Source organism: Podarcis muralis, chromosome 6 (assembly GCF_964188315.1).
Source record: "Podarcis muralis chromosome 6, rPodMur119.hap1.1, whole genome shotgun sequence".
Classification (NCBI taxonomy): domain Eukaryota; kingdom Metazoa; phylum Chordata; class Lepidosauria; order Squamata; family Lacertidae; genus Podarcis; species Podarcis muralis.
Genome location: NC_135660.1, coordinates 19,884,634 through 19,896,329, shown reverse-complemented (window position 1 = coordinate 19,896,329; position 11,696 = coordinate 19,884,634). Strand labels below are relative to the sequence as shown.

Genomic DNA, 11,696 nt, shown 5'->3' with positions numbered 1-11,696 from the left:
TTCTTATGTTTTTATGTTCCTATGATATCATTTGCGCAACAGCTGATGCACACACCTCAGCTGGTGTTGGTCCACTGTTCTTCATTAAGTCCAGGGTCAACGCAGCCATATACCAGGAGATTTTGGAGCACTTCATGCTTCCTTCTGCAGACCAGCTTTATGGAGATGCTGACTTCATTTTCCAGCAGGACTTTGGCACCTGCCCACACTGCCAAAATTACCAAAACCTGGTTCAGTGCCCATGGGATTACTGTGCTTGATTGGCCAGCAAACTTACCTGACCTGAACAACATAGAGAATCTATGGGGCATTGCCAAGAGAAAGGTGAGAGACATGAGTCTGAGCAATGCAGAAGAGCTGAAGGTTGCTATTGAAGCATCCTGGCCTTCCATAACACCTCAGCAGTGCCACAGGCTGATAGCATCCATGCCACACCGCACTGAGGCAGTAATTGATGCAAAAGGGGCCCAAACCAAGTACTGAGTACATATGCTTGCTTCTACTTCTCAGAGGTCCAATATTGCTCTATTTGCAGCCCTTGTTTTGCTGATTTCATTTAATATTCTAATCTTCTGAGATTGTTAATTTGGGGTTTTCATCAGCTGTACACCATGATCCTCACAATTATAACAAATAAAGGCTTGACATATCTTGCTTTGCATGTCACGAGTCTATCTCATATATTAGTTTTACCTTTTATGTTGAATTACTGAAATAAATGAACTTTTTCACGATATTCTAATTTTCCGAGTTTCACCTGTAAACTGCAGCTTCTGTTTTCAAATTGGATGGAAGCTGGTTTGAGGGAAACCGCATTATCTCAAGAAACTACAGGATACAGATGGATTGTGGCTAACATCATGCGTACTCAGCTTCAAACACCAGCAGTGGAAGCGAGCTGGAGCCTGAGTAACCTGTAACGTGAACATATCCGAAGCCCTGTTGTTTTAACATCTTGGTCCTGTACATGTTTGTTCAGAAGAAAGTACCACCAATTTCAGCCTGTCTTAAATCACAGAAAGCGTGTGCTACTCCAACTTGCATTGGCAGCACGAGCAATTATGCTAACTGGATTCCTCCCATTGTAATTTTATCTTCACACCCGGGGACATCTTCAAAGTGTAAGCTTTCTGTTGTTAGTCAGGCACTTCAAAAGAATCACTCCTTCTTCAAAGGGTTTTCTTCCCCGTTAATGGAGGAGTTCGGACTGATTGGGGTTGGGCTTAGTCATCAACAAGCTTGCTATTCTCTCACCACTTAGAGGCACACAGCCTAGTGACAGTCTCTGCCAAATTTTAATCGGAACAGACTATGGTCTGGGACACCCAAACACACTGTATGTTTTAGAGGTTCAGGACATGCTTAGTCCTACTGATTCCAATTTTGGGGTGGGGGACGTGGAATCAGTTAGAGCACTGGTTTCTAAGATTCTATGAGCCGAAGACCATGACCGTTAAACAGATCTGCAATCCAATGCAGAGTCAGTTGGGAATAAGCTGAATTCCCTGAACACACCTATTTCTGGGCAGATATGTATAAGATGGCACTGTAAGAAACTCAGCACCCTGGTTTCAGGGACAGGGCAGAATGTTTCAGTGGTTCTGAATTCTTCTGTCCTAATATCAAAGCTGTGCTGGCCAAGAACCAGATTTGAGAATCAGTTTGGTCTAATAAGAAATCATTGCCATACAGTGCAGGGTGGAATCCAAACACAGCAGTGGGATATTATCTTTATAAGGACCAAACAAAATGCCACAAAGCCACGAGAAGTTTTTTGCATTCTCCAATACTCTCCTTTAAGCTCGATGCTAGTGAAAACAAGCAAGGAAAACAGTAGGGTATGATATTAAAGCCCCAAAATCTTCAGTTTGTGGCTATCTTAAGGTGTCGGGTGCTTGTAATTATAGTGTCAGACTAGAAGTGGAAAGAACTGGGTTTAAATGTTTTCTCCCCCATGCAGCTCACTATGTCAGTCAGCTGGCCTACCTCACAGGGTTGTTGTTGGGATATAAAATGGGCCGGGGGACCCTATACATCACCCTGAGCTTAAAAAAAAAAAAAGCTACTTGCCTGTCTTATTTCCCAAAGAAATTCAATGAAGCTAACAGATTAATAAGTGGCATTATTCCAAACTAAACCCAATACTGTACAATGAAAAACAGATTAACAAATCTGGTCACCATGAAAATAAACACAACCTAAGCTAGTACAAAAGTTATTTAATGAGCCAAAGGCTTTATTAAAAAAACCAAGTCTTCATGGGGTGCATGAAATAATACATTGAATGAGCCTGTGCTCCTTCGATAATGAATAATAACGATAAAAGGTAATGAATAAAGTGGACCCAGAGATTTGTGCAGATTCTTTTCCCCTGGTGAACACAGGTCAGTCCTTCTAAACTTTGCCTTACAAAGAGTACAGGAAGCTTGGATGCAGTAACCATCTGAATGCTCATCAGCATTTTCCAAGACAAAACGCAACACGGAAGTAAATAAAATCCAGAACACCTCCGCTGCTAATAACTGGGAGGTGATTTCTACATTGGTTGATTTTTGTTCAGTCTTTTGTGGCTGCCATAAATTTGTGCTTATCTCAGTTTGCTGTTGTGATTGTGCTACAACAAGCGATTGGCAAAGTGCATTGATTTTTTTCTTACAAATATCCCCTTACATTCAAGGTTATTACTGTTTTGGGTTTTTTTTGCCTGAAATGCCATTTAACTCACCCTGGGGATCTTGTGAGGACTGATGCAGAATGCAAACATTTTAAGGGCTTGTGCACTCATTAAAGTTTGCCCATCGGTTCTTTTGCTACTAAGAGACAACTATAAGGCCTAATAAGTTAAAAGTAAGCAAGAATCTATGATGGAAAGGGAGGAAATTTCCTCCTCTCTGAATTCATCCATCCCCATTCTACCCCTGCCTGTGATTGCTTGGGCTATGTTTAATGGTGTTACTTATATTTCTGTTTTGTAAGCCTGTGTTTGATTTTATTGTAGAAAGATGGGTGTTAAATGCATGAAAAAATGCAATAAAATAAACTTCTCTAACTTCAAGGTGCTGCTACAAGACTCCTTGTTTTTTCCTGCAACAGATGAACATGGCTACCGTTCTGGAAATAAATTCTGATTGTACACTTCTCCAGGCAGGGGCCTGTCCTGTGGTTATCTGTTTCTGTCTTTAAAAAAAAAAAAGTTTCGTTTCCACAATTAAAGCGTTCAGCAAGGCATTACTTATTTTTGTGAATATCATGGCCACTGGTATGTGACCAAAAGGAAACAACAGGAAGAACTTTCTGACAGCAAAAGCTGTTTTGACAGTGGAATGGACTCTCTCAGGAGGTTGTGGACTCTCCTTCCTTGGAGGTTTTGTTTTTAAGCAGAGGTTGAAAGGCCATCAGTCAGAGTAGAGCTTCTTACATCGCCCTCGGGGTCCCTCCCAACTATACAATTCTATGGAAAGGTAATTCTGCCCACATGTCTCAAGACGTTTAACACCCTCCTTGCTAGACAGCTTTTCTGGGTCCTCCTCCACCTTCTCCAGGGAAAGGAAGACACCGACCTTTCTCCCTGGCTGGGAAGCGTAAGGGAGGCACCCGGCCAGGAAAATCGCAGCCTCCCCACTCCCTAATGGAAGAGGAGCTGCATTAAGCCCATTAACATCCGCCAAATGGTTATCATCAATTTTTAATCAGAAATAAGACCAGAAATATGGTAAGCAGCAGCTCCCACCAGCAAGTAAATTTAAATAACGCCAATAGGGGAATCCAATCACTTAAGCGCAGGAACTCGAGCAGCAATGGGGGAGCAGAGGGGTGCGCGCCGCTACTCCAAAGGAGAAGGCGACAGGCAGCTATGTTAATGAAGATCGAAGCGCTGCAAAAAAGAAAAAAAGCCAGCCGATCCCTCGGACCCATTAACCCCTTCCCGGCTCGCCCTCTCTCTTTGGCGCCCCGCGCGCGCAACCAAACACACACACAGCCGGTGCCAGATTTTCCCGCCTCTCGCCTGCAGGACCCAGCCGCGCGGGCAGCTTTTGCAAAAAGCAGGATCTTGCACGGCATCTCCGCACTCCGCAGCTGGTCCAATGGGCTAAAGGGAGATCCATCCCGCGGCTCTGCGGGGCCGCCTTCCAGCAGCCTTGGAGAGAGGCTCCTTCGGCGGCAGCTCCCTCGGCCGCCAGTCGCCCCTGGCCCCGCTCCGTCGCCAGACTTTGCAGAGCGCATGCTGGACGGGGCGAGGGTGGAGGGGCCAGCGAGGTCCCCGTCCCCTCCTCCTCCTCCCCTCGAGTGATCCGGTGCCCGACGGAGGAAGGAGGGCGAGAGGGGGTCAGGAGGAGGATGGGGGCCGGCCTCCCCCCGGGGCTGCTGGCGCTGGGGGCGGCTTTGCTGTGCCCGCCGCCCTGCCAGGGCAGCTGCGCCGAGCTGAAGTGCGGCGAGCAGGAGAGCTGCTGCAGCTACGGCAACGCCACCTACCCGGAGGTCAAGTGCTGCCGGCTGCCCTTTCACACGTTCCTGGACAACGTGGGCTGGTTCGTGAGGAAGCTCTCCGGGCTGCTCATCTTGCTGGTGCTCTTCGCCATCGGCTACTTCCTGCAGCGCGTCATCTGCCCGAGTCCGCGCAGGAACAGCCGTCGGCGCCCGGGACGACGCCGCCGCGACGAGGACGACGACGACGACGATTGCGACGGCGACGAGGGCGACGGGGACTCGCTGGCCCGGGGAGCCACCCCGCTCCACGCCACGGCCGCCACGTCGCAGGACTCGCTGCTCGACAGCGGCCGGAGCAGCCAGGCGCCGCCGCCGCCGCCCCCCCTCCTGCCCGTCGTGTCGCCCGTCTTCTTGCAGCTGCCCAGCTACGAGGAGGTGAAGTATTTGCCCACCTACGAGGAGTCCATGCGCCTCCAGCAGCAGCCCCTCGTCCTCCCCGTCACCAGCCTGGCCACGGGCGCGGGGAGAGGCCTCGCGGGGGCGGGCAGCTGAGGACCCGCTTTCCCATAGGGCCCCCCCTCCCCACCACAAGGAGCTGCAGCTCCCCGAGGGGGCGGCGGCGCGCGTGGCCCGACGGACCTGCGCCTTTGCACGAAGACGCCGGGGCGGGTGGAGGGGGCGGGCGGGCGGGGAGGCAGGGGGTCGCCCCGAGGGGAGTCCCGCGCTCCAGGAGCGAAAACGGGGTTGGCAGCGGAGGGCAACCGACCCGCCGTGAGGGACACAAAACGCCTTTGCCTCCTTCTGCCCGCCCGACGGCCCTGCCGGCCTTCCACGTCTGGGATTTCGGAGATACATCGATTACATTTTTTTCGTTAAGATGTTCATTAAGTGCCTGTGACATGCATTCGAGTTGGACAGGTTCGGAACTAGGAGAAAGCAAGATTTTTAAATTATTATTTTCCTCCTCTCTTTTTCTTCTTGCCTCGCGGAGATGCCTTCCATTGTGTTAACGAACCCCTCTTCTCGCCGCAGATTAAAATCCTGGAAGGGGGTCGATGGATGTGATTTTGGTTTTTTGTTTTAATATGCGGCAAATGCAGCTCAAGTTGTTTTGGAATTTTATTTCTGTCTCCCTACGGGAATTTTCCTCCGGCTGCAACCCTGAGCCCAGTTACCGTACCTAGAATTAAACTCCCATGAAATGCAGTGCCGTTTACTTCCGAGTAGACACGCATAGGATTGCAGTCTTAAAAAAGCAAAAGGGGGGGACGACGTCCTCCAGCTGATTTAGAGTCTGAGTCTTGCAAAGCTGCCTTTGAAGGCTGAGGTGGGGGTGTCAGAAGACATAGTCACCGTTTTGGGACTTTCATTCATTGCTTCTTTGGTTTCCCTGAATTTAAGGAGTTTGCCACAATTCACTTCCGAAAGATTGGGGGGGGGGGTGTCTTTATTTTTGCAGGCGCAAAACTAGGCTTTATTTCACCCAGATCTAAGACCCAGTTTGGCACACACACACACACACACACACACACACACACACACAGGCTGGGGGCCTCAATGACATCCCTTTGGAGGCTTCACTGGGCAAAAACCCCCAGCTAGCCCTCCCCCCCCCCCAAGCTACGGATCTGATTTTTTGATGGTGGTTGGGAAACTCATCGAAAAACTTTCTTCGAAGCAGAGTATAAACTGCTGTTGATCCTTCCACTGATTGCTGCAGGGATGGAAGTGATAAATAGTCACAGTTTTACGGCTTTTCTGATAATTTGGATTTTATCATTAGTGTTGGCCCTGACTGATTACTGGTGGCGTGCAATTTCATCCCCATACAATGTAGACATGGGTGGGAGTGCAGGTGCAAGGCAGACTTGCTGCAAGAGCAGAGAAAACATCCCACTTCTTTATGGGGGGAGTCTCTGTTGGGGAGATGTGATGCAGCTCCCACTTCTGGCTAGGGCTTGCTAAAGATTCGCGCCCGCCCTTTGTACCTGCACACTTCCCTCCCCCCTTTTATAACAGATGGGTTACAGATTAGTATACCGTATGTTAAGATTACATATAGCCTAACCTCTGCCTTAATATTTTAAGACTGCAATCCTGTACATTCTTAACCTGAGAGTGAACTCCATTTAAAATTAAGAGGGCATTTCTGAGTATTATTATCATCCTAATCATTTACGAATCACTTCCCGTGGGCCATCCAAAAGCCGTTTACAACATAGACACGCATAAGAGGATTGCACTGCCAGACAATTGCAAACTTCTCCACCTTGCAACATCTTTATCTCTTATCTCCACCCACTTCTTGTTTGGTTTGTGGTTTTTGTCATTGGGCAGGGCTGGTAAAAGATTTTTGATGAACTCAGAAGCTTTGTTCACTTCTGTTAGTTGGGACCCTCGACTGTTCCGTATGCAGTTAATGTAGCACAGTTAAGGAGAGACACCAGTTCAAACAATGCCCAGGAGGCCTTGCTGGATCCCCACCCCGACCAACGTAAGGATGATACAGTGGTACCTCAGGTTACATACGCTTCAGGTTACAGACTGCACTAACCCAGAAATAGTACCTCAGGTTAAGAACTTTGCTTCAGGATGAGAACAGAAATCGTGCTCCGGCAGCGCGGCGGCAGCGGGAGACCCCATTAGCTAAAGTGGTGCTTCAGGTTAAGAACAGTTTCAGGTTAAGAACAGACCTCCGGAACGAATTAAGTACTTAACCCGAGGTACCACTGTATTTCCTTGGAAGGCTGTTACCAACATGGCTGAAATAATGTTTGCGAAGCATGTACCACACCTGAAACACTCAGCATAAGTGCAAAGTATGAAGATTAGGTAAATGATCTTAGATTAATAAGCCATTTTCTCTGTCCCCCACTACTTCATATTTTGCTCTGATCGACACAAACATTTAAGATCATTGCACATGCTGGGTCCCCACCTGGGGCCTGGGAGTCATGCAATGTTGCAGGCAATAAAATTCCATTTTGGATCATTGATGGTGCCATGGAACATATATAAACCTTGGTTTTGATGGCTATCTGTGACCAGTTGGTTGGAGGCAAGAAGTGAGCGTCCAGCAGCCTTTGTGATCCCGTTGGTTGCCAGAACCACACAGTCCTATTTACATCAGTTGAACTAACTTTTGATTCACTACACTTAAGTGTTGGATTTACTACCCTGTGGCTGCAACACCTACATAAGAGTAAGTCCCAGAGAACTATATGTGGCTTATTTCCAAGTAAACACGCATAGGGCTGGGCAGGTTTGGTGCTACTGCACAATAAGATCAGGTAAATGCTATGGCATGTGCAGCCGATAACACCTGCCAGGAATCCATCATTGCCTGAGCCACCCAGGCAGCTTTTTAAAACAAACACAAACAAACAAACTAACACATTAGATTCTTAGAGGAAGTGTATTGGATAGTTTAATCATTTGTTATTGTATGTCACCATGAGGTTCTGGCATATTGGTGATAAACAATCAAACAAATAAAATAATAAAGGTAAAATCAAATTTGCAGCCAGCCACAGAGTTTCCTTGTAATTTGGGACACTATTCAACTAAATGTGGAAATGTAGAGAACTGAACTTACGCATGGAAAAAAGAGAAACTGGGAGAAACAAAAATTGACAGATTTACCCATCCCACCTGCATCTGCAGAGGTCTTCCCTGGAGTCCACAGGGTTCCATTTCCCTGCCAAAATTAGGCTCAAAAGCATTCTATGGTAGCCAGTAGATTAGGTTGTGGTTTGTGCTTGGTTGCTGTGTGTGTGTTGCACACAGCGGTTTCTCCAGTTGGCAAATGTACCCACAAGCCCTCAAAGGTTGGCAACACTTTAATAGATTAACAGGCTCACATTGAAATAGATGGTCCATTAGGTGTCATGCTGGTCCTAAGGCAGGGAAGGATTTTCAAGTACAAAGCAGCAATGGAAACATAGCCAAAAGTGAACAAAAACCAGATAAGGTGATGTAAGATGGGTACCACTGGCTCCCAAGCACCAGTCACAACCCTAGCGGCTGTATTGTGGACCAGCCGCAATAAAACTTAAAAGTCACTTCTAAGCACATGTGGAGCTAAGTTTGCCTTGTCAGTTAAAGTGCAAAGGGTTCAGGCACCAATTCAGTTACTGGTTTTACATAGTCTGTACATGTCTGTTGCTCCTGCAAGCTCTGTGCTTGTTATACTCAGACCCATTCTGGGTAGTTTATTAATGTACAGTACACTTTTTACTTCTATGTATGCATCCCATGTTCCTCAACAGTCCAACTTCAGTCCTGCAGCTTAGAACATTAGGTGAGTGTAAAGAAGTGCGCTTAACACCAAGACTATAGAAAGTGTTCCGTGTGTGCATGTGTTTACTGACCCTTAGCATGTGCACCGTATGTAAACAGGGAATTCAGTCAGTCAGATGTGCATTATAAGTGCCTCAAATCAGCATGGACCCACTTTTCTAAAAAGAAGAAGCTAATACTGGCAATGCCCAAGTCGTTAAAAGTAACGCCTCTGTGCTAGGAACTCACCTTGAGACTCCCTATCCCTCTTGAAGCCAGAGATATTACATGAGGAGGTGAGGACAACAGCTTTTACTCAGTGCCTAAAGATTTCCTTTGTCCTGTCTAAAGATGAAGACAATCACAGCCTTTTTAAAGTGGTTGAAAGTGCTGTCAGTGCCTTTTAAACAAATGTGCATGTTTCTGTCCAAAAGGATGTGTGGTTATTGGGGGGCGGGGCAGAATTTGCAGGTTTTCAGCTTACTTCAGTTTGAAGCTAGACACTGATGGGCACCTATTGACCAGTGCCTATGTCGTCACCAATATATAGACACACAACCTCTAGAACAGTCTTGCAACTGCTTTTAAAATATTTGTAAACTTTATTTTTGTAAGGTGAAGAATAAATTTATATTTTTGAACTGCGCCACCGGAGCACGATTTCCGTTCTCATCCTGAAGCAAAGTTCTTAACCTGAAGCACTATTTCTGGGTTAGCGGAGTCTGTAACCTGAAGCGAATGTAACCTGAAGCATATGTAACCCGAGGTACCACTGTATACAGACTGACAGGCATGAACACAGATGAAAGAGCAACACTAGATAACAAATACCTAATTCATTAGGATCAGGATGATTGCAAGCCTTTGCTTAGTTACCCAGGAGTAAGCTGCAGGTGAATAACCTGTAGTTTGACTGCACTTTAAAAGCTACATGGTCCCTCTAGCTCAGTCTCTTAGGGTTTCAAGCCCCACGTTGAGCAAAAGATTCCTGTATTGCAGGAGGCTGAAGTTGATGGCCCTTGTGGTCCCTTCCAATTCCACAATTCTATTATGTGTAGTAATCCTGATACACCCTTCCCTAACCTAGTGCCCTTTAGGAGCCATCATTCCCAGCTGGGTGATGGAGGGCACCAAATTGGGGAAGGTTTGTCCTATTTCTGTAGCATGAATCTGATCAATATTTTATGGGCTTTTTTTTAAGATTACGATTGACCTTTAGCTTCCATTCCATCTGCTGCAGTGCTGTTGTTTCGGATGTAAGCTTTGCAGGTTATCTCCTAAAGCTTGTGGTTAAGAGGCAGCGATACATTTGATACATTTTCGTATCTCAAGCAGCAGCAGCATGTTTTGGGTGCTAATTGTTGTGTTTATTAGATGGAAGTGTTTTAGGAGAGCTATGCACTTTGCAAATGAAAATATGTGGCATCCGAAACAAACTGTAATGTACGACCGTGCCGGGGGGGGGGGGAGCACAAACAAAAAAACCTTAAATGGCCTCCATTATTAGTCACTTTCCTGCAATTGAAATGCACCAGGGGTGGAGCCAATGACTTGATCTTTGCAAAAGGAATATTCTTCTGATCATCTATGAAAATATGGGGATGCGAACCAGGAAAAGAAACCTTGCCACCCTGCCCCTTTTCACCCAGTTCTTCCCCAAGATGCAGATTAAGTAACACCAAACCAGTGAAACAGTCAGCGGTACTGTTTCTCCAACTTAATTTTTGCCTCATAATGCTAATGTGAGATTTAAGGAAGCATTCACAAGAAAGTCAGCAGGCAGGAGGAAAGGTGTATGTCTACAGAGCACAGTCCTCTGTTTGAAAGTATTCTCTGTTTGTTCAGTTGTCCAGTCCAAGCCCAGTTTAAAGTAAAAGAACCATATGAGTGGAAGGCTGTCCTACTTACCCATCTAGCAGCTGTGTTCTGCAGCCTCCAGACCAACTTCAAGGGCAGCTCCACATAAAGTGCATTACAGTAGTCCAAGTGGGAGGTCACTGAAGCATGGTCACCTGAGGTCATGCTAACCTGATCAAGGGTTGCCTGCAGCTGGCTGAGCAGTCTAAGCTGGGCATAAGCGCTCTTAACCACAGAAGCAACTTGAGGCGTCATCATAGCTGTCAACCTTCCCTTTTTTTTGAGGGAAAATCCCTTATTCCAGTGCCGCTTCCCGCTGCTTCCCACTGCTATCCTGGATTGTTAGATATCCTGTAGACGGTCCCTGGGACAGGTGAGGCTGCTGATCCCTTATTTTCAAGGCTGCTGATCCCTTATTTTCAAATCTGAAAGTTGACAGCTATGGACTTCATTGACAAGTTGAAATCCAGGAATATGAACCTGTTCCTTCGGGGGGGGGGGTTATATGTCCCCTCCCAGAACAGGTCATCTATCTAATTCCTGGACACAGGAACTAGCCACTTACAGCTTCAGTTTATTGGTCCCCATCAAGTTCATCACTGCCTGTAGTCCATGACCTTCATAGTATCCCCTGGTTCTAATGGAATGGAGAGAGAGCACTGTGCACAAACTGATGACACAATGCTCCAAATCCCCAGATTATCAATTGTAACAGGTTTCATATAGCATATAGGTGACAGGACAGATGCTTGTGGGATCCCACACAGCCTCAAAGCCATGAAGCTGAGGAACAGTCTCCTGGTTCTACTTTTTGGCAGCAACCCTGCAAGTTAGGAGCAGAGCCACTGCAATAACATAAGAGTCCTGCTGGATCAGGCCAACGGTTCATCTAGTAGTCTAGCATCCTGTTCTCACAGCATCCAACCAGATGCCTACGGAAAGCAAAAAAAAATAAGGATCTGAGTGCAACAGCAGTCTCCCTGCACTTCTACTGTGGAGGTTGATGCACAAAAATCATCCAGCTATTCTGTAATCACCTTTTCCTCCTTTAGCCCACCTTTGACATCCTTGTCATCCAAAAGTCAAACACTCTCCTTAGCTGGTTTCCTGCTTCTAATTACAGTGGTACCTCG

The 11,696-nt window shown here is 46.7% G+C and overlaps 1 protein-coding gene across 1 annotated transcript; it reads left to right on the top strand.

Annotated features, from left to right (window-relative positions):
* The first annotated feature begins 3,545 nt into the window (after positions 1–3,545).
* C6H3orf80 (chromosome 6 C3orf80 homolog) lies at positions 3,546–5,097 on the top strand. Its single transcript, XM_077929823.1, has one exon. It carries the CDS (start codon positions 4,339–4,341, stop codon positions 4,978–4,980), a length of 642 nt encoding a protein of 213 aa, XP_077785949.1. The 5' UTR covers positions 3,546–4,338; the 3' UTR covers positions 4,981–5,097.
* Positions 5,098–11,696: the final 6,599 nt, after the last annotated feature.